This window comes from Staurois parvus, unplaced genomic scaffold, assembly GCF_062004578.1.
Source record: "Staurois parvus isolate SC_StPar_1 unplaced genomic scaffold, SC_StPar_1.0 ptg000564l, whole genome shotgun sequence".
NCBI classification, from domain to species: domain Eukaryota; kingdom Metazoa; phylum Chordata; class Amphibia; order Anura; family Ranidae; genus Staurois; species Staurois parvus.
This window is the reverse complement of record NW_028318360.1, coordinates 8777190-8800273: the sequence shown is the minus strand read 5'-3', so window position 1 is coordinate 8800273 and position 23084 is coordinate 8777190. Positions and strand designations below refer to the sequence as shown.

At 40.9% G+C, this 23084-nt stretch overlaps 1 protein-coding gene across 2 annotated transcripts in view; it reads left to right on the top strand.

Moving 5' to 3' along the window:
* The window catches only part of SORCS2 (sortilin related VPS10 domain containing receptor 2), a 1187504-nt gene that overhangs the window by 892649 nt on the left and 271771 nt on the right, over positions 1–23084 (top strand). For both annotated transcript variants that reach the window (XM_089691582.1, XM_089691581.1), the window contains exons 6-7: positions 13495–13559; positions 17373–17491. In XM_089691582.1, the coding sequence (XP_089547708.1) occupies positions 13495–13559; positions 17373–17491 (184 nt within the window). The remainder of the gene's footprint in view (positions 1–13494; positions 13560–17372; positions 17492–23084) is intronic.

The following is a 23084-nucleotide window of genomic DNA, read 5'->3' as shown; positions in this document are numbered from 1 at the left end:
AAGGCTGTGGTGACGGTTCCTGTGATCTGTCATGACTTATAAATGGGTTGGATACTTGGGCTGAACTTGGGTAACCTTGTGTGATTGAATAAACTACTCCCAAGGAACTACAGCTTTACTGATCTCTGACTGACTGACTGAGTTTGCCAACTTATTGCTTATCCCAGCTCTGTTGGACCAACCATTACTGCCCTCTTGCTAATTCTTTTGCTCAATTTGCAGCCACCTTCAATGCTCTCTTTTTTGCTTACCAATTCGGCGTAACAACATTATTATTACTGCTTGAACTTTAGCTATTCCTGGCATTGTGTCTAATTATGTACTGATGCCATGAATTGATGCCTGTTTAACTGCATTATGAGCGGTCTCCATTGGGTTCTTGTGGTCTGGTTTACTCATAGATGTACAGCCACTTTGTTCTTTAATTACTAATGCATCTTCGTTTGAGCAGGAGAGTAATCCATTGTGCTTAAAAATACTTGGTGACTAATTTGTTGATAGCTGTCATGTCATTCCAGACGCCAGGTTTTTATGTATTGTCAATGTTGTGATTGTAATGTAGTTTTGGATAGAGGTATTATCATATTGATATGGTGTTTTTTACATAGATTGTTAATTGATTAATGTCCTTAACAAAGAATTTCGATAATAGTCATACTATTTTGGTCGCATATAGTACCTGCTTTTTGGGGGAATTTTCACCAACTTCTTATATTTAGTGCCTTATTCTGGTACGCTGATCCTCACCTAGATTGGTGAATTAGTGTGCTTTATTTAATTTGCTCCTTATTCTGGTGCTGCTATTTGGGCAACACTTTATTTATTATTTAAAGTCCATTGTCGGCTGACATCACAGGGCTGGTCCAGGCTGGGGAAACATCAAGACCATGGGGTCAGGATCCACCCGGGAGCCTGGACCAGCATCTGGCCCAGCCTATCAGTGCACCGCTGAGAGTCTGAGCCATCTGCTCCCTCCCCCACCTCAGCCCAGCATTATGAGCACTGCGGGGGGGGGGGGGCGGGGGCAGAGAGCAGTGATTGAAAAATACCGCTCTTTGCTCAGAGCGGTGGGAAAACTGAGCAATCAGCATTGTTTGATTGCTATGTTCTGAGCCTTAGAGCCAGCAGGGGACAGATAAGGTAAGTAGGCAAGTATGATTTTTTAAAAAAATAATCCCATTTGTCTCTTTTTAAAAAGCATCTAGTCACCTCCATCCCAGTGCTGTCCCCCACACACTTATCGCTCTCCATTTCCATGTCAATCACAATGGTACATGCCTGACACTCACCAAAATAAGAAAGGTATTGAAAAAAAAGTTTGTCCAAAAACAATACTTACCTAGGCCCATCCTCTGAGACTTAAAGAAGCTCAGTCTGCCTCACCGCTGCCTCCCAGAAGCACTCAAAATCCCACCAGTATATACTCCAGTCATTGCATAATCACATTATCATGAGATTTTTCTGTACACGTCTTTTTATACTCTCTACACTTTGAGAGCAATGATGATGTTACTTGCGTCTCCAAGAAGCATTGGAATCCAGGCCAAGGCACATTTTTGCAATGTTTTTGGCAAACTTTTTCAACTGGAGAGACTGTAAGTAAAACAGGCATTCAATTTTCATGGAAGAGCCACTTTAAAGAAAATATGCACTGAGAGAAACACATGGACTTACATGGCTGAGCTCCATTTAAAAATGCTGGTTTCCTGGCTGATCTGCTTAGTTTCCGCTTCATTTATCTGGAGCAAGTATGCCGTGGGTATTGTCTTTTGATCTCTATATTCTTTTGGTCAGCCACTGAAGGCAGAGGGTCAGTAAGCTAGGCAGGCAACTAGCATTTTTGCGAGTGGTCATAATTGTGCACGTCTTCTTTCTACAGGTCTCTTTTTAAGTATTACCTTTTAATATTTGTAATTTTGAACAAACTCTTTAAAAATTTAGAACTCTTGACTTGTTCTAAAGTTAATGTGGCACCACTGGTACGATTTTCTCCACCACTCAGCATTCAGAACAGCAATTGGTTGATTGATGATTTTGACATTGATGTTGGAAAGTTGAAGTACATTTTACTATTTCTATCTTTCAATGTTCTTTTCCATCACTTAGTTTTATTGAGCTATGCCTGGGAACCTTTAAGCCGCCCATCGTGATGTTTAAATGTATAGATTTTTCTCAACAAATATTCACATCTCCAATGATTAAAGTACAGAGCAAGTACAGTTCAAACACAGGATGAAAATTATGTGAGAGCAGCACTACACAAAAACACACATTTACTCCATCCTTTCTGCACTTGCTTAAATAAATCATTTACAAAGAATAAAATACTTTATGCAGCCGGCTCGCCTTCATTAATCCTTTGATGGGAGACATATGCACCCAAATCTTTTGAGGTACAGAATATTTGACAGTCTTTCTTTCAGGCTGAGTTGCCATCAAAAGGAACTAAATGAAATATTGAGCAGTGCTTTCCATGATCCGTCCCTTGATGTTCACCATCTACCATCGTTGCAATCCTAGCTGTCATTCTTCTCACCTGCAAATTTTTAATTAATATTTCAGAGCAGATTGCCTTTTTCTAAAAATAGAGGAAAATGAAAGTGAAAGTGCTGCTTAAGGCTAAAAGCAGTGCTGAACTCCGACAGGACTGGATGCAAAATATGCCTTTGTGTGTCATGCTATTCTGAAGATTTAACAATAGTGTTTTTATTATATTATTCTCTGATTATTTTCAAAAATATTGCAGTATAAACTCTGAATAGCTTTTCTGAGGTTTTTATTTTCTATTTTTTTAACCGCCCCAAATAGCAATCCATGCATACAACTGAATGAGACAGAGAATGGACACTTACCCCCTCCCTCACTTCCAATAGAGCCTGACCCATGTGTATTTTTAGTTAGAGACAGTCAACAATTAGGTGGGCAGTGTTGAGCTTTTTAACCACTTTCCCTCCAGAGGATTTATCCCCCTTCATGACCAGGCCATTTTTTGCTGTTTGGAACTGCTCTATTTCAACTGGTAATTGTGCAGTCGTGCAATGCTGCACCCAAACTAAATTTATGTCCTTTTTTTCACACAAATAGAGCTTTCTTTTGGTGGTATTTGATCACCTGTAGATTTTACTTTTTAAGCTATAAATAAAAAAAGACCGCACATTTTGAAAAAAATAAACTATATTTTTCACTTTTGGCTATACAAAATATCCAATAAACTCAGTTAGTTATAAATTTAGACCAAAATGCATTCTGCTACATGTCTTTGGTAAAAAAAAAAACCTCAATACATGTATATTAACTGGTTTGTGTAAAAGTTATAGTCTACAAACTGTGGTATATATATTGGAATGTATGTACCGTATATACTCGAGTATAAGCCGACCCGAATATAATCCGAGGTACCTAATTTTACCACAAAAAACTGGGAAAAACTATTGACTCGAGTATAAGCCGAGGGTGGGAAATGAGGCACCTACTAGTCAATGTAAAAAATAAAGTGGGAGGAATAGTGCCCCATCATTAGTATCAGTGGGAGGAATAGTGCCCCATCGTTGGTATCAGTGGGAGGAATAGTGCCCCATCGTTGGTATCAGTGGGAGGAATAGTGCCCCATCATTAGTATCAGTGGGAGGAATAGTGCCCCATCATTGGTGTCAGTGGGAGGAATAGTGCCCCATCATTGGTATCAGTGGGAGGAATAGTGCCCCATCATTGGTGTCAGTGGGAGGAATAGTGCCCTATCATTGGTGTCAGTGGGAGGAATAGTGCCCCATCATTGGTGTCAGTGGGAGGAATAGTGCCCCATCCTTGGTATCACTGGGAGGAATAGTGCCCCATCATTGGTGTCAGAGGGAGGAATAATGCCCCATCATTAGTATCAGTGGGAGGAATAGTGCCCCATCATTGGTGTCAGTGGGAGGAATAGTGCCCCATCGTTGGTGTCAGTGGGAGGAATAATGCCCCATCATTAGTATCAGTGACACCAATGATGCGGCACTATTCCTCCCACTGACACCAATGACACTTGCTGACCCCTGTTGCAGTATGGTGCTGCTGCAGCCAGCATATGTGGTTGCAGCAGCACCTCTGCACTGCACACTTACCGGCTTTTCCCTCACTCGATTTTCGCGGGTCCGCTCGGCTTCGCCTCCTCGCCCGTGATTGGCCGCCTGTGTACCTTTCCTGAGCTACAGTTCTGGCGGCCAATCACCGGTGAGGAGGCGGAGCCGAGCGGCAGGAGTGAGGGAGTGGCCGGAGTGACGGAAGGAGCAGCGCTTCCTGGATGGATCATCGTGGGAGCCAGGTAAGAGACAGCAGCCCTCTGCCCACCCCTGTACGCGCCCCCCTTGACGGAGCCTCGCGCCCCCCCTGGCAGACGTTGACTAGAGTATAAGCCGAGGGGGCTGTTTTTCAGCACAAAAAATGTGCTGAAAAACTCGGCTTATACTCGAGTATATACGGTAGCTTTAACTTTCTGACTGCCTATCACATTTCTTGAGGTGCTAAAATGCCAGGGCAGTACAACCCCCCCCCCCCAATTACCCCTTTTTGGAAAGTAGACACCACAAGAAATGTGATATGATAAGAGGCATGATGAGTATTCTACAATATAATTTTTGTCACAGGGTTTTGAAAAAGAAAAGAAAAACATTTTTGTTTTCTTTCTTTGTTTTCCAAAAACATGTGGCAACAAATGAGATCTACAAAATACTCCCCATGCCTCTTAGCAAATACCTTGGAGTGTCTACTTACCAAAAAGGGGTCATTTGGAGGGGTTGCTTCTACTATCCTGGCATTTCAGGGCCAACATTAGAAGCTTATGCCACAAATCACCAACTCATGAAGACCAAGCCTTTTCTGACACTTTTTGTTCACATGAAAAAAAAATTTTTGCTGGAAAATTATTTTGAACCCCCGAACATTATACAATTTATTAAAGTAGAGGCCCTAGAGAATAAAATGGTAGCTGCAGGCATCATCCTGGTATAGCCACTCAAAGTCCAGCGACGTGCCAGTACATTGCTGGTCCATGTTGGGCATATATGTAACAGCAGAGAACACAGACATATGATGAATCGGGTCTGTGGACCAATATGACTGCAATTCATAATTTTTTGTAATTGCCATGTTGAATGTAACTCCCAAAAAAGTTTTAAATTCAGAAACCGTGATAGGTTTCTGTAGAATTTTCTGAGACACATATAATAATTCTTTATGTCTATAGGCGATTTTGGAATAATTAAAGAGCTGGCAAAGTAAAAAATAAAGTGTGATTTTATTTTTATCACACAATGGCTTAAAATAACAATGTAAAAGGTATCATGAACAGTTCCTTGTTGGTAAAACAGAAATATCAAAACAGAAGCTATAAAGATGTGTCACCCTTATTTTCATGGCTGTTCTTCCATGTGCTTCTTGTCTTGTGTTTTTAGTGACATGTTTTTAGAGAATGCAGCTTGAGTTTTAGCACCTGTTCCAGTCTGTCAGTTCTGTGAATAACCAAAGTGTCTTCATGCCATGCTTGTGTGTGTGTTTGAGTGTGTGTGTGTTTGTGTGAGTGTGTGTGTGAAGTGCTCTTCGCATCTCTTAGGATGTCTTTTTATGATGCATGTATACATAATAATTCGTGATCTTAGAACCTTGTATGGCAAACAATACTGCTTAGTAGAGCAATTTCATTGAAGGGAAAGGATGTTACATATATGGTCTTTTGATTGACAAGCCCATATGTAGTGACATATCGTGTGTAGTCACTCTGCACATGCCCAGTTCGGTGTGTAATGCTAGAGATTTTTTTTCTCTTCTTGGGAAAGTACATGTGATAAACACAGAGCCAATCAACACTGTCCAGACAGAGGTCAGAGGTTCTGTACCCTCCTAGAGTATAATAAAAAATCCTTCTACAAGGTTTAACCAGTGCTCTGCTGGACACTGATAGAAGTCACAAGACTGCTCCAACTGCTGTTGAGAAAAGGTATTTAGCAGTTTATATTTACTAAAATAATAGCATTTCCATGTTGTGTGTACTGTGGGAGATCAGGTGTCTTGGATGTGTCCCATATTAAATGTTAACAAAAAATGCCATCAAAGTTGTGAAAAGTTATATAAATAATACATTTAGAAACTCAAAAACTTTCAACAAAAATTTCCTGCATATGGGTTTACATTAAAAGCTCAACACTACCATAAGTTTTTTTTTCTTACATTAATTCCCTAGCAGGTGTGAAAATAAAAACCAGCTCTAGCAGGAATAATCAAATGGAGTTAAGCTTTAAACTAAATCAATGCTACTTTGCCCATTGACCAAAAACTGTACACATTTAAATAAAACCTGTATAATACATCAAGGATTCCATTCAAATAGCAGGTCTAAACGAAACTTTAACCTCCCTGGCGGTCTGATTATGTCCATATTTCTGTGCTGAAAGCGGTACATTTTTTTGCATGGAAATATGTTTTTTTTTTTTTGTAGGCCTGTCATTTTTAGGAATAACTCACTGAAATCTGTCCAAACAAGAGTCTAGTAAACATCCCGGGTATGTTAAAAAATGAAACACGAAATCATAAATTATAATTTAATAAATAATCATAAAAATATTAATATAATAATAGTAAATTTAATTCATAATGTAATCAAACCAAAAACACTGAAATTTGAAATATAGCGCCAAGTTCGCACATCACTGAGCAAAGTCGCAAAATCGTTTTCAGTGTCTGATGATGAATTTCCCCACAAATCATTATCACTCAATTCTGCAAGTGGTTCTAATTTACTATCTCTGTTCTCTAGCTGGTCTAAAACCGATTTTGACCTAAAGGGAGGCTTTTTGGATGTCATGGACATCTCTCAGTTTCCAGGTAGAAAGAAAGGTAAAAATGTTAGCAGGGCACAGGACAAAGCACTCGGGACAAAATGTATGTGAAATGCTTTGATACAGTAATGTTATACTATGAGATTTTAGTGTATTGAGTGAATGTCACGTTTTCACATTTTTAATTTCCTGCCGTTCCGTCCCCGTACGTCCTGACGTCGCAGGGAACGGAACCCAGAAGACAGATGCCGGCATCAGCCGGAGCACATTGCCGGGGACACTGCAGGGGGGACATCGCTGGAGCGCAGGACAAGGTAAGTGCAGTCCCGGAGCAGCGCAGCGAGTGTAGCTCGGGGTTACTGCTTGTAGTACACTCGGGAATACCGCCAGGGAGGTTAAAGGCATTGTACTCTTTCAAATATTTTCATTGTATTAACTAGGTATAGTGTTATGATTGATCAATTACCCTATATCCGGGCCTGGTGGGATCTGAGAGAGGCTGTGGGCTGCTTGATGGTGTATGCAGAGCCCGATTGTCATTCCCGGGGATGTCAAGAGCTGTAAAGGTGAGTGTCTTTCTCTCTGTCGCCGGGGTGGTGGGTGTTAGTGAAAGGCTCTCTTGGGTGTGGGGGGTGATGAGGCAGGGGTGTTGTTGGTCACTGTCAGACTCTTTCTGGGGGGGGGAGAAGGGGGTGTCTGGTGCTGGTCGGTGTCAGGCTCTCTACACTGGGGAGGAGGGGCATCCAATTTTTGTGTTGCCTAGGGCAGCATACAACTTAGATACACCACTGCCTATGTCTATACATTGCTGCACCTAGCTTGCCCCTAGGGACAGGTAACTGAGTGATACAGTGTCTAGTCTATGCTTCACTATTTTCTCTATGTTACATCACAAATGTTGGAGTGTTAATGTGCTAAAACACTGCATGGTGTTCTCTCTGTTAAATGCGCTGCCAGTTTGTGTTCATGCCAGCTATAATTACAGTTTAGCTCTCATCTGCAGAGCATTGGACTCAGAGATCCCGGGATTATGGGATATATAGTTTCTTCATGGGAAATGTTAGTTATCACACTACAAACAGTGGTGTATTTAGGTTTTGTGCTGCCCTAGGGAAAATCATCTCCCCCCCCCATGGAGAGACCCTGACACCGACCAACACCCCCCTCCCCCACGAAGAGAGCCTGACATTGACCAACAACACCCCAGCCCCTCACACATCCCCACCTAAGAGCACCTTCCACCACCACCGCACTCCATACACTGGCAACCCCGCCCACACCCCAGAGTGAGAGAAAACACTCACCTTCACAGCTCTGGACATGCCCGGGAACAATTGTCAGGCTGTGCATACACCATCAAGCAGGCCTCAGCTTCTCTCATATCCTACCTGGTCTCCATGCTGCTTGTGTCCCTTCTTCCATCCCTTATTTTGGGGGGCGGTGCTGCCCCCCTGAAAAATGGAGCTGCCCCCCTGAAAAATGCCGCCCTTGGCAAATGCCTTGTTTGCCTTGTGGTAAATATGCCCCTAACTACAAACTGTGGTCATATATTAACCTGTGCAGTGTCATGCCTCATATCTCATTTTTGAACACAAACAGAAATTTCTGACACAAGGATGGGATGATTTACTCTACTATAGGCTGTGCCTACAGGGGAACAAATGACACCAAAGGTGCAGATGGGAAGATTTATAATGCCTTTAAGGACCTTTAAACTAAATTAGCTGACTCGATGGCAAGAACGAATTTCTGACAAGCATTTTTTTCAATGAAAATGTATGATAATCCGTGTATGGCCAGCTTTAGTTACAATGTTGCAGTCTGATTACTCAGACTGAGGAAATGCTTCCTCCTGCCTGCAGCAGACTGATGATATCATCTTACCATGAGCAAAACTACTGACTCAAACTCAAGGATTGTTTCCTAATTTTACTCAACTTAACTTCTCTAAACCCTACTGAGAATTTGCTTACTTCACAGTTAGGTCTTGTTTAGGGGCGGACTGACAACTCATGGGGCCCCCGGGCAATAGGGGATCATGGGGCCCCTGTGTCCTTGCCCAAACTCAAAAAAGCCTATGAAAAAGGTACCAGGGGCATCTCATGGGGCCCCCTACTGACCCCGGGCCCTCAGGTAGTGCCCAAGTTTCCAAAAGCTCAGTCCGCCCCTGGTCTCGTTCATACCATACATGCAGAAAAACTGATGGAAAAAACTCAAGGATGTTTTCTAATTTTACTTCTCTAAACACTACTGAGAATTTGCATACTTGAGACAGGTCTCGTTCACACCATACATGCAAAAAAACTGATGGAAACTGAACTTGCAGAGACATCAGTTTACATCAGTTTTCATGCACGCTGCAATGAGTTATATACGCGTTGCAGATTCCTGGTCAGAAAAAATCTGTGCGTGACACCAGTGTTGTGGTATGAACAGGGCACACAGAGAACAATTGATTTTGTTGTGGCCTTGCAGAACGCGTGCAGAAAAACTGATGTCTCTGCACCATGGTGTGAACGAGCCCTTAGGCTCACTTCTTAGCTCTGTATTTTTCATGTGGTACAGATGCTGCTTATTGTATTTTAGACAGAGTATACACATAATACCATTCATCCTTATGGAAAGTGCTCAAGCACCCCCGCGCCACAAGTCCAGTCTATAGCTATGACATGCAGCTGATACTGGAGTGAGGGCACACAAAGTGGCTGGGGGAGATCAGCAGCACTGAGATACAATAAAAGGATGAACAAAGGAGAAAACTATTTTATTTTAAAAAAAGACAATTGGTGATGATACACGTTGCTTTAGAAAATTGTCATCCAAGTAGGAGATTATCCAAAAGCCATTTAAAAGTGGATTTTGTGGATTTAATGTTTTTAATATATTTTTTCTAATATTGACATATACACCAGACAACAGCTCAGAGGCTAACAGTTAAAATATACAAAGAATCCTCTCTCGACAATATTAGCATGCATGGCTGCATTTAGAAACAGAGGGGACCAAACCTGTTTTGTATTCTCTGCTAACCTCAGAAGACTCTTTTCCTCCACTATGAATTTTCTACCTCGATGTGCCCGTAAATTACAAAATGTAATGTCTTCACATATGGAAGTTTATTATTAATTTTATAGACACGCTTATTAAAGCTGCATTAAATCCCAGCTATAATATACCAGCCCCGTGGTGCAATAATTGCTTTTTGTGTGCTTTGATGCTTTGCTTTTGGCTATATTTATGTAGGAGATAAATAAGCATGTTTTTTTCCTCCTTACCTTTTTATGATCCTGGGCAACTTTCACTTTATGACGGAATGATTGTCTCTTTGTTACATTGGCGATCTAATCTTTTATTCATTATGCAGCATTAATTACACATTGCTTTGCTGTATTCCGAGCCCAGTATGGCTTTTTATTCCTGACTTGATAAATTGGCTTAAAATACAGGAAACTGAGGATTGTGAAATACATTTCACTAGGCTGGGTATTAAAGTAATTACTTTCTGCTGTGCCTTATTACTTACACTACCGGTGGCTGTTCACTGTAAAGGAGGAGTGGAGCTTTTAGCATTGAATAGCCCTCATCTCAAGTCGCAAGCAACATTCACTTAGTAAATGTAAAGAGACCCTGTAACAAACTTAAAAAAATGCAGGTAAAAGTACAAAAAATCAGGTATTTTAAATGCTTACCACCATTGCTTTTCCTTTCTATAAACTATTTTTTTCAATGTAATATGCCTTTGAACATGCTAGAAAATTTGGCTACTTCAGTAAGTGTCAATTATTTAGCACAACCCCCTTTTTTCTTGCACCAACATAGTCCTTTTTTTATATGGGATTGTCTAATTACCCCTCCCCTCTCCTCTCTCTTCACCCCTCCCCTCTCCTCAGTACATAACCTTTTATGAAGCTGTCAGTGAAGGGGTGAAGGCAAATACAATAGAGCAGTCATCCGCAACCAGGGTTCCTCCAGAGGTTGCTGGGGGATTCTTGAGCTGTGGCTAATTGACCTCCCATTTGATGGTGCCTGTTTAGTTCCAGGGTCAACACCACTTGGCAGAGCCAGCTGCAGAGCACCATTGATCTTTTTAACTGTCTATAAAGGTGGCACCCTTGCCACCATTGAAAGCGGTGTATTGTTTCCATTGGCCATTTTAGCAGAAGTTTCTTAAGTTGTTAAAAAATTTCAAGGGATCCCCTTTGGTAAAAGGTTTAAAAACGGCTGCTGTAGAATTTTGCTTGAGTGACAACTCTGACTCTGCTGGTGCAGTTGGTATCACATCCAAGATGGTGGAGCAGCAGTCTCTAAGCTTTTACATGGGAAGCTTTAACAGTTAAACAGCCATAAATATGCTCAAAAAAATATGAAAATTGTTGTTGCAGATTCCTAGTCATTTGAATATATATATATATATATATATATATATATATATATATACATACATACATACACTCACTTAGGTACACCTTGCTATTGCCAAGAAAATTTCCCTCACACTATTATACGCCTAACCTGAACCATTGATGGAAGGCAGGATGGTTCCATGCTTTCATGTTTTTTACACCAAATTCTGAGCCTACGATTTGAATATTACAGCAACCAGTCTAATCATTCTCCTCTGACCTCTGACGCCAACAAGGCATTTTTGTCCACACAACTGCTGCTCATTGGATATTTTCTTTTTTTTGGACCATTCTCTGTAAAGCCTAGAGATGGTTGTGCATGAAAATCCCAGTAGATCAGCAGTTTTTTTAAAAAGCCCGACTGTCTGGCACCAACAACCATGCCACATTCAAAGTCACCTTTCTTCCCCATTCTGATGCTTGGTTTGAACTTCAGCAAGTCGTCTTCACCACGTCTAGATGCCTTAGTGCATTGAGTTGCTACCCTGTGATTGACTGATCATCAATTTGTGCTACCAAGCAATTGAAATTGTATACCTAATAAAGTGGCCACTGAGTGTATATATATATATATATATATATATATATATGTATATACTGTATATTTCTCCTGCATCAACAATTCACTTCTTTCACAAGTAAAATGGCCCATGCAGTAAACAGCAAAGTCTACTTAATATAGGGACTTGGATTAAGAATATGCAGGGTAAAAAGGTTATTAGATATACTTACCTTACTAGAGCTTTTGCCCATGGCACCTAGGAGAGATTGATGGCACCATCCTTCCCATGAAATCCTAATGGAAATGCTAACCACCCAAAATTTCACAAGAAGACACTCCTGCACTGTTCTGTGGTGTTAGCTTGAAACATTTTGGATGCTTGGCATTCCCTGGAATTGGGTTGAAAGTATGGTGATGTCACCCCTTCCCCCAAGTGTAGAAGCCTGGATAAGGTAAGTCTATTTAAGACTCATAAGGATTATTTTACCTTTCCTGCTGCCAACTGCTATGGGGAAGGAGACCCTGATAAGTTAAGTGGAAGTTGCATTTAACTACAATGTTCACTTTAAAGTGTGTGTATAGAACAACTTATTTTTTGTTACTTTATAATTGACAGCCTTGTGAATCTTATTATTTGCATGAACCATTACACAAGCAACATCACCGAAGTGTATATGACCATTGAGTATCAAGCATAGTCATATGTTACATGCTGAGAAATTTCTGCAGTGTCTCTCATTAATATTCACAAATTATTTTATCTGCTCAGATGATAGTTCCTAGGTAGATATTCTGGTGATGTGTGCAGGTGACAGGTGCCCTTTACCAACCTGTTAAATCCCATGTAATATGAGCAGTGTGCCTTCGTCTAATTATGGTTAGAAACATAATGATGATGTCAGTTTATTTCACTAATACAAAGAACTCTGTTACTAATTATCAGACTAGACTTGTTGTCTGATTGTCAGATACAATTTCACTGACAAATAGCTTAAAACTAATACTGGGCCCTGCAATTCATGCCACCTTACAACCTGTGTTGTCATAAATCAGGCAACAGATGCAGATACTGATAAGAAGTTTTTTTTTCATTAAAAACTTTTTTTTAAATAGAATAAATTCATCACATGTGCTGATACTCGTCAATGAAATACATTTTTAAAGGGCGAATCAGGGGCAGACTGACCATTTGGAAACTCAGGCACTGCCCGAGGGCCCGGGTTCAGTAGGGGGCCACCCATGAGATGCCCCTGGTACCTTTTTCATAGGCTTTTTTGAGTTTGGGCAAGGACACAGGGGTCCCATGATCCCCTATTGCCCGGGGGCCCCATGAGTTGTCAGTCCGCCCCTGGGGCAAATAAACTCAAGAGTTCCTGGCTCTGTTCCTTACACATGTTGGTATTGTATTTCACTTGCTGCCACAGGGGTGTCCTGGTGTTCAAAATGACACCAAGGTAGGCAGAGTGATATGTTCTACAGGATCTCAGCAACAACCCTTTGTAATATGGACTGAAATTCTGAAAGTGTGTGTTCAGCCTTGCTTTATCATTTAAACACACTGGGTGTTATCTACTAAACATGTAGAGCGCAAAATCTGGTGCAGCTCTGCACAGAAACCAACAAACTTCCAGGTTTTATTTTCAAAGTGTAATTGAACAAGCGGAAGTTAAAATCTGATTGGCTCCCATGCACAGCTGCACCAGATTCTGACTGCTCCAGTTTTAGTAAATCTCTTCCTTATCTCATATAAATAATAATAATACATTTTCTGTGTTTGCAGGTCTGTGGCTGGAGTAGACTCAGATCCGGGAATGGTACACATGGAAATACTAGATTCAGATGGAGGTATGCTGTATCATTTTTACTGCCTGGAAATACAGTGGTTACTGAGGTTATTGTGGTATTTGAGGAGGGATTTCAGCAAACTATCAAAAATAAAAGATAAATGTAAAATAAATAAATAAATAAAACATACTCACCAGTCCATGAGGTCTTCCTAGCACCCAAAGTTTTTGCAACCTTCTTTTCTTGTGCCGTAATTTTGGATTTGGGAGCTGGCTGCTGGTTTCTGACTACTCAGTTGACCCCCCCGCAGCCCATTCCCACTTCTGCAAATGCATGTGCGTGATTGCCAACTGCCGTGTGAGGTGGCTGCAGGTGGGGTGGTCAGGGTAGGGGTAGATCTTCTACGAATGGACAAGGTAGGAGGAAGTAACTCCCAGCACCAAGTAAAAAGGGTACTCTGCTCCTCCCCCCCCAAAAAAACTGAAAATGTGTAATAGGTACGGGGAGGATTAGAATCATGCTAAGTCGTTTTTTGGAATTAAAGTCTGCTTTAAGAACTCCAAGTCCAGTGGCCATGATCACTGGGCAGTGATGTACTGGGAATGTCTTTTCATTTAGGGGCACCACTAAAATACACTCCCTGTGCTGAGCTGTATCACAAGCTGAATAGGGGATGGAGAATACATGTTAAAAAAAATAGATTAAAGCTTAAAAACTTCTAGAGCTGCCCAGAAAAAACTGTAAGCTAACGTGATCAGCACTATGGACAGTTCATAGAACTGTACTTCTAATGATTCATAGTCTGCTGGTACTGTTGTAAAGCTAAAAGACATTTAGCCCAAGGTATTGTTTGCTTCTTCATGCATTCATAAGAGAATGATAAATCATGGGGAAATTAAGATGCCACTGTGTGTAAATGCCTTAATGAATTTCCTGGTGCTCAGATATTTCATTCTTTTCCATTTTAGAAAGGTGGGAGGTTTGCATGGTCTTTGCAGGCAGAATAGTGGGTTCAGCCTATGCAGCCTTCGGTGTTCCACCAGTGCTGAGAGTGAATATTACTGACACCAGGATTCCCTGTCAGAGGCTTAGAGCCTATGTTGATGGGCTTTGGGCTGTGTTGAATAGCTTGCTTTTGAAAAAGAGTTTGAGAGAAGTCAGAATTCATTGACAGGACATTTGCAGTTCACCTCCCTCTAACCTACATTTGACCTGCATACAAATATGCTCAAAAAATAGCTCATGTACTTTTTCAAGCATAAAGCTGGTCATAGACTAATCAAAATCTGTTCGGTTCCGCAGAAACCTGCCGTTTTTCGATCCATCTATGGGCAGGCTGGTTGTACTGATTGACTTCAGTACATCCAGCATGTCAGGTTTTTTTTCTTGCAATCACTGCTGGCAACTATAGTGTTCTGCCGGAGGGGAAGGCTCCCCACATCACTGGCAGAATACAATAGCACTGCCGGAGGGATTTGATGGAGGTGTTGATGGGAGAATCAAGCTATTTTTTTAAATTCAACCCATGGCCTTCCTGAGGAATAGAGCACAGGAAGACTGAGCATGCAAGTTTGAACAGAAGCAATTAGAAAGAATGCAATTCTGCGTGTTGAGCATAGTCAGCCCTGGGGGGACAAATTTAAAGATGCCTAAATATGAATGTCAGCTTAGACTTGTATGAGGACAAAAGCAGTTCTGATGAAAACACAAGCATTTACTCAGACAAGCCCCCATCTGCAGTTACAGCTTGGACTGCAGACAAACTGAATGGAAAAAGACACTGTTTACACTTGTGATAAGAGCTCTCAAAGCACAATTACAGACAAGGTAGAGGTTACATGTTCATAATGGATTGCTATCTCTGGCTGTGTTTTTAAACACTTGTTATCCTTTAAACAATAAATCATCCAGAGGCTCTATAGAGTGGCACTGTTTCAATGGATCATGACTATATATACTGTACATATTTTACAGGTGTCAAATTTAACAACTGTTCACTGCTGATACTATTCCATGATCTGGGTAAATACATATACTATGCCAAAAGTATATACTGGCAAGTACAAATGGGTAAACTGAAAAGGAAAGAATGCCAGAACAATTCTCTTCAATAATTCAGGAGGAAATTGTAAATATTTTATAGTATCCACCTATGTTGTGTTCTTTCTATATCTGGAGGGTAATCTTTTGTGAATAAATCATATTCAGAATAACAAAGTGTTTATTATTTACTAGGTTTATTTCAATGTTCTAAATGCTTGTGAATGATGACACATTTTTTTTTTACACCATGCAATTCTCCTTGTCACCGACCATGTTACAAACAATGGCTACTGTAACTATAGCCAAAATCAATTTTAGTCTCAGTTCTATCTCATGGTGGCCTCTTATATTTCTTGGAGACAATTAGATGTTGTTGTACTAATTTGTATTTCTACCCCTTCCATATGGCCAAATTATTAGTGCTCATATCATACACCCAGATACCTCAATTATTTGTTTATTCTATATGAAGAAAAAATCATATGATGAACACTACACCATCATTGTGTCATGGCCATTGGGTGGTATTGAGAATTGTCTAAGTCAATTTTGTGCACTGATGTGTGGGGCTCTGGGAAGATGTTTAGACAGCCTTAAAGTGGTCATTCAGTCTGATTATAAATTGGATTTATTGCTTAGGCAATCCCTTGCACTGCATAGTTGCTGGTAAATCTAAAGAACAGAGACTACATGATGGATAGTAATGGTTTCAAGAGAGACTCAGTAGGTTGGATGTGGACTCCTTGAGTAAAACAGGAGAGACAAGACTCTCAGATTTGGAGTAAAGCTGGTCATACCCCAGCAGAAATTGGTTCACATTTTTTAAATTAAAATTGTTACTGATTTTACAATGGTTAGTGAGGTCAAATCGATGCTTCTTTTCGACTGCAGTGACAAAAAAAATTCAAAGTAGGATGAAATTTTTTTTCTGAACAAATTTCTAACAGTATGTGTAGTTTTCGTTCAGGACACTCCATTTGTTCTAAAATGAATATTAATAGCCTTTGATTGTACTGAGAATTTTCATACGACATTCATTAAAAAATTTACTAGTGTATGGGCAACTTGGGGCCCATCTGCATGGATGCTTTGCTCAAATGCGAATGTCAGAGGGAGGAATCAGCAGATTCCTGCCTCTGCCATTCGTACCAGGGCAAACACTCGTGGATATGTAATCTACGGATGGCCAAGGCAATGGTCATCATAGCCTTCCGGAATTTCTTTTCTGTTTTTTTTCTATTTTGCAACAAATAGCTGAAGAAAATCCAGCACAACCAAAGAACTGAATTTCCATTTGAAATACATATAAAGGAGGTGACTGTGTCATTGACCCACCTCTGCCACTTAATATAACTTTGAGTTCTGTTCCACCGACATGCTCAGCTGTATAACCTGACATACAGGAAGCTTGATTGCAATTCACAGAAACTAGTTTCAGGGAATAATATTATTAGGAACAAAAATTCGTTTTTAGGAATTTTCAAGAAATTTTTTTGTTTTTGTCTGACATTCCTTTGTAATTTTCAATCAAACCCGTATTCATTCTGAGCTATTTCTATACACACACATACACATACGTTATATGACTTGTACCTCCAGCCATATTTTATTTATTATGGGCTAGAAGGTGTCACCTGAGACTGTGAGAGATACAACACACTTGTGTCTGGATACATTTGTCTCCCAGTGGTTGTCGACCTGCGCGGCACACACCCCGTATTTTAACTGCAAATAAAAGTGGTCAATATTTATATTGTGCAAACCGCCATTCTTCCCTCCAACTGCCTCTTTGAGATGCTTAATGTTTCCTGTATTGATTTTTCTCCGCAGCTTATCGATATGTGACATGCCAGATTCAAAACTGCTCTGACAAAACACGAACATTCCCATTCAATGGGTACATTGATCGCAATTCTTTAACTGTACAAGATGATTACATCTTTCTCAGGGTAAGTGGCATAACATTAATATCGCCTTGAGCACTTGAATTATGGGTTATTAAATAACGTAAGTGGAGCTCAAAGGGAATTTCAGTTCTACACCAGTTTTTTGGCTATATAAAGGTCATATTGATGGAATCGTGTAACTGAGCTATTGTGTCTTTCTGCTCTGCTACAGTAGATCAGAGAATACTGTAATAGTGGCAATCCTAAATTGATTCCTAAGGCTATGTCCGTGCTACCTCCCTATCCCTTAGATAAGTTGTCTTCTTTAAATGCTAATAAGCTAGAGATATGGCAAATTAATTGGGAATAACCATATCTCTCGCTATACATTTTTATTATCGTAATGAACATCTTTAATTAAAAGAGTGAGTGTGTTAATATGAAAAGCTGCAAAATGCTTTTATTTCTTCTTTAGGTACCCTAAAGGCAAGGCTTTTTTTTCAGCGGGAACATGAGGGAATGTGTTTATGGCATCTCCAGCACTGAGTGTATGTAAAGGCAAGAGGTGATGTGGTGTGCTGGAGAGTTGATGCTGACTGCTGGGGGATCTATTGTTGCTGAGTGTCTGCTGTTCCTGTTGGGGGATCTATTGTTGCTGGGGGTCTTATGTTGCTGGGGGGTCAATTGTTACTAGAAGGAATCTAGTGTTGAGGGAGTTGTCTTTTGTTGATGGCTGTTGCACCTGGAGGGACTATTGATTCTGGTTGCTGGGCAATCTATTGTTGCTGGAGGAGGTCTACTGTTTCTGGATGAATTTATTGTTGCTGGTGTGAATTATTGTTTCTGGAGGGGTCTATTGTTGTTAGGGAGGTATTTTGTTGTGGGGGAGGGGGGGTCTCTTTTTGCTGAGGGGATCTGTTGGTGCTGGATGCAGGGGATCTATTTTACTGATTTTTGTGTTATTATTAAAGCGGAGTTCCAGCCAAAAGTGGAAGCTCCACTTTTCTGCCTCCTCTCCCCCACATTTGGCACCTTTTGGGTACCCCCCCCCCAAAGTTCCAGAACTGAGCTGGAAGTTTGGCACCCCCTGCAGCCCGCTAGAACACTTCCATGGTCTCAGAGGACTGCAGCCCATTCATGAAGCGCAGCACGCTTCACAGAAGCGCATTAGGAAACTGGTGGTGAAGCTGCAAGGCTTCACTGCCGGTGTCCCTTAGTCAAGATGGCGGTGCCAGCATCTGGCAACTGATTGAAGAACTGGCTCAGGATGAGGACACCACTGGATGCATGGACAGGTAAGTGCCCTAATATTAAATGTCAGCAGCTACAGTATGTGTTATGGACCCACCGGCGGTAGCCTCTAGCGCTCCACAGACCAGAATTCCCCAGGGCGCGGAATCTAAGTCCCGACCTGCTTGTTCACCAAAGCCCCTGATGGTGGGGATGGACTTGGAGCAAGCCGAAACTAGGTCGCGGCCCCTGGGTGCAACCAGCTGTGGTAGAGGCACTTGTCGGTGGTACGTAGCAGGTGAGAGTCTGATGTGAGGAGGCGGAGTGAGCGAAGTCAGACAGGCCAGGTCGGTAACAGCGGAGGCAGGTCGGTACAAACGGCAAGCAGAAGAATAAACAGGTCACAGTCCAGGTTCGGCAACAGGAGATCAAAGGTACAGGATTAGACAGTAGAATGGTCAGACAAGCCAGGGGTCAGAGCAGGAGACAGTCAACGAATCAGGGTCAGGCAGGGTCGGCAGCAAAGCAATCTCTCAGGACACAGGATACAGGAAAAGACCATACGGCAACTAAAGCACAGTCAGAGCCTGTTTAAAAAGGGCTCCTATTGGTGCCAGGCGCGCGTCCGCAATCGCGCATGCGCAAGCGCCGTTGCTCTCGCGGGCTCCCAGGTCCTAGTGCCCGCATGCTAGTGCGCCCCGGCATACCGCGCATGCGCAGACTCGCGCGCCGCTGTCCAGCCCGAGATCCCTGACAGTATGTGTAGCTGCTGACTTTTAACTTTTTTTCTGGGGGCTGGCAGTGGGCAGAACTCTGCTTCAAATTCCACAATATAATAATTGGTTCTGTATTCTCTAAAAGGGGAGGTACTGGGATCAAAGGATGGTGCTCGGAATTGGGTTGGGAGGTGGAGACAAGGGGTGACTCGGATGGGGGGTGTATCTTCACCTATTCTTTAAGAAAAAAACCCTGCCGGAAGGTTTTCATACATGGACAGATACTGCCAAACTATATGTATGATATGGTATAATTTATTCAATGCTTGGCAGGCAAGTCATTGTATAGGGATGTTAGTGATTTTTTTCAGTTGGAAAAAATGACCCAATCGCTTACACAGCTCTTTTGAGCCAAGTAGAAATAAACTGTCCCTCCTAGTTACTGCCTCATGGGCAAGTTTAGTGAAAGGTTGCCCAACATGCACTAGATAGTGAATGTACATGTTAGGGGGGAATGGAGAAGCATTTGGTTCAAGATGGTCTTGCACTCACTGGTACTACTTTCTTCAAGGATAAATCCACATTCATGAAAAAAATATAGTAAATGAACAAAAATAGCACATACATTGTACAATTACTACACAAGCCATGTTGTAATTTAATGAAACTAAAAATTACCTTTCCTTTTCAGCTACTGTAATTTTCTGTAAAATTCAATGCAATATGGCAACCTGCAGATCTTCTGTACATAGCTGGTGTATAGAGCACACCCAGAAATGTAATTTCCTGCTTATGTGATTGGCTTACTGATTTTCCCAGAAGTCTGCACTAAGATACAAGTCAGGTTTTAGGCATCCCCTGAAACAGAAAAACTTTTAATGAGATACTCCCCAAGGGTAATTCAGGGGATGCAGACACTGCAGCCTCCCTTATTAGAATACAAAAAATGCATCAGCTGAATTATAATGAATCAGATCCTCCCATGAAAGAGTCAGTCTGGAAACGCAAGAATAGAATTGTAACCAGGCTACAGACATTTAAATAGTCACATATTCTTAAAAAACTGAAAATAAACTTTAAAAAAGCCCCATCAATCCCTGTAGCTGCAAGCACGGTGAAGTAAGTAATCCTCAGATTAAACAGAACAAGATTTTTTTGGTGTTTGGTAGCTCATCTTCCTCCTTCCAGTAATGAGATGGCAGCCTGCCAGCTTTCTAATCTCTAATGTAAATAATAAGCATGTGCACAGGAACAGGGGAGAGAAAATAGTAATGAGACCTGACTTCCAGGACTCCACTGCTTTTGCAGTGGAACTTGAGGATAGATAGCTCCACAGTATTTGCAAAGATCATTGAGGTCTTAATTAAAAGTTGACTGAAGCTAAATATGGGAGACATTGAAGCTTGTCAACTCCTTCCATTAAAGTCTAAGATAACACGCTATAAATTTGCCTATAGCGTTTAAAGCTCATTTCTGGCACATTTACAGCGTGTTTGACAAACTTTTATCAAACATCAGTTGTTTCCTTTATTCCACTTCTACAAAAATTACTTGGAGGACGTCTGGGGTGTGAATTTGTCCTGAAAGTGAACTGGGAAAACTGGCCTCATGTGTAGGCAAGTAGATGTTGGACACTATCTTTTATGCCATGCTAGGCCAATGTACTATCGGCATGATGTATTTGAAATGTCGACATATTGGGAATGCTAATACTATCTATAAGAAAGACAGTATTTCTGTAACAGCCTAGAAATTCGGTATTGCATTGAATACTAGCACATTATGAAAGACTTACCTATATATGAAGCCTTCCAGCAGAGAGCTATCGCGGCTCCCCGAGACTTCCATCTTCATCTGGTCTTCCTTCCGGGTTCGCAAGCTGTGGCCATCTGATTGCGCGCGATGTCGTCACTCCCGCTTATGCGCGAAGGGAGTTTTGGTCGCAGCATGGCACTCTCAATGGACGACACGCCATCCATTGAGAGCGCAGTGCGCATGCTTCAACAGCAAACATCTCCTAAACAGTGCACGTTTAAGAGATATTTATACAGTACTTACCTGTAGATAAAAGATGCAAAATAGAGTTTACGTTCACTTTAAGTGACAGGTATATTTGACCTACAGTTGACCTCCCCCTGATCTGCAGTTGACCTGCTTCCAGTGGGTTTTTCATTCCCATAGACTTGTATCAGAATAAAAATCCTGTCTGACATGAAAAGAAGTCCATCAACTCATATCAAAATTGTAAAAGTATGCAACAATAAACAGGTCTGTGATAGTGTTGCTTCTAGTCATTCACTGGTACATTGTTATCTCACAGCAAGACATCATGAGCATTGCTTGTATACCATATACAGTGAAGGAAATAAGTATTTGATCCCCTGCTGATGCATTTCTTTTGAATTTTTTGTTGCTATTCTGTCTCTCAGTGTTACAATACACCTACCATTCAATTTTTAGATGGATCATTTCTTTGTGAGTGGGCAAACATTCAAAATCAGCAGGGGATCAAATAATTATTTCCTTCACTGTACATAGTGCTACTAGTATGGAATGCATGGTACACCACAATTTATGAGCTGCATTAGCTCATTAGTTGCATTTTGTTTGGGAACTCATGTTATGGACTACCATAGACAACTCGTTGGTTTAAATTTTGACAGCCATGTATTTGACATCACACTTCAAGTTTTGACCTTTAATGCTAATATTTATCTTTATTTTCTATGGGGATGATGTTCTGTATTATGATCCAACTGATACGGTATTTTCCTTTTATTAAGCGATTGATGGACCCCTTATGTTTTTAAATATTAAACATTTTGCAGTAAAAGTAAATATTTTTTAAGGCTGGTGCAGTATTATCTGAGAGACCACCCACCACCAAAATCCTCCTTCCTTGATTTGGGTTGTTCATCCTCCATGATTTATTTATGTCAATATTGAGGAGATGGTGGGCTATTTCCATGTTGGGCCCTGACAGAATACATCTCTACTACAATCATATAAGCATATAAACTCTAGGGCCAATTTCGGATGGAAGTTTATTAATCTGGCAGAATGTTTTTGGGGCATGGGAAACCTATAAAAAAAACAACCGAAGACCTAACATCTGTCATTTGCTTGCTGTAAATTGAACCAGTGAAACTAGTGCTCTGCCACATCTCAGACACTTTGAAATAACTGTCGGATTCTGATCACAATCTACAGTATACAGTGTGTGAAGGATATGGTAATGTATTTTCATGACACCACTATAGTACCTTAAAATACATAGTAACCAATCTTTAAATGAATAATATGGATCTGAACCTTTTGAGGTTAAGGATCATGCTCCTAATGCTTTTTTTACAGAACAATTGGCTAAAAAAGTCAACGGGAGTGTCTGCTTCTGGACTGGAGGTATTAATGGATTCTTATAAGTTTACCTAGAATCTCTCTTCAGTTTCAATCAGACATGGTCTTTGCTAAGAATGAAAATCATTGCCTACTGAAATCCATAAGCATCTTACTTAAGTTAATCACGTTTCGCGGTTCAGCTATCCTCACACTGTCTCCTTTATAACAAAACTATCATCTTAGCAAGCTCCATAATTGACTAAAAGGGTTTAGATAGAGTAAGCAGCAGGCCTGACTACCCCTGGGGATTATATTTGTCTTACCAGCGCTGGCTAAATTACAGAATGTTATGTTTACTTAATACCTTGAAT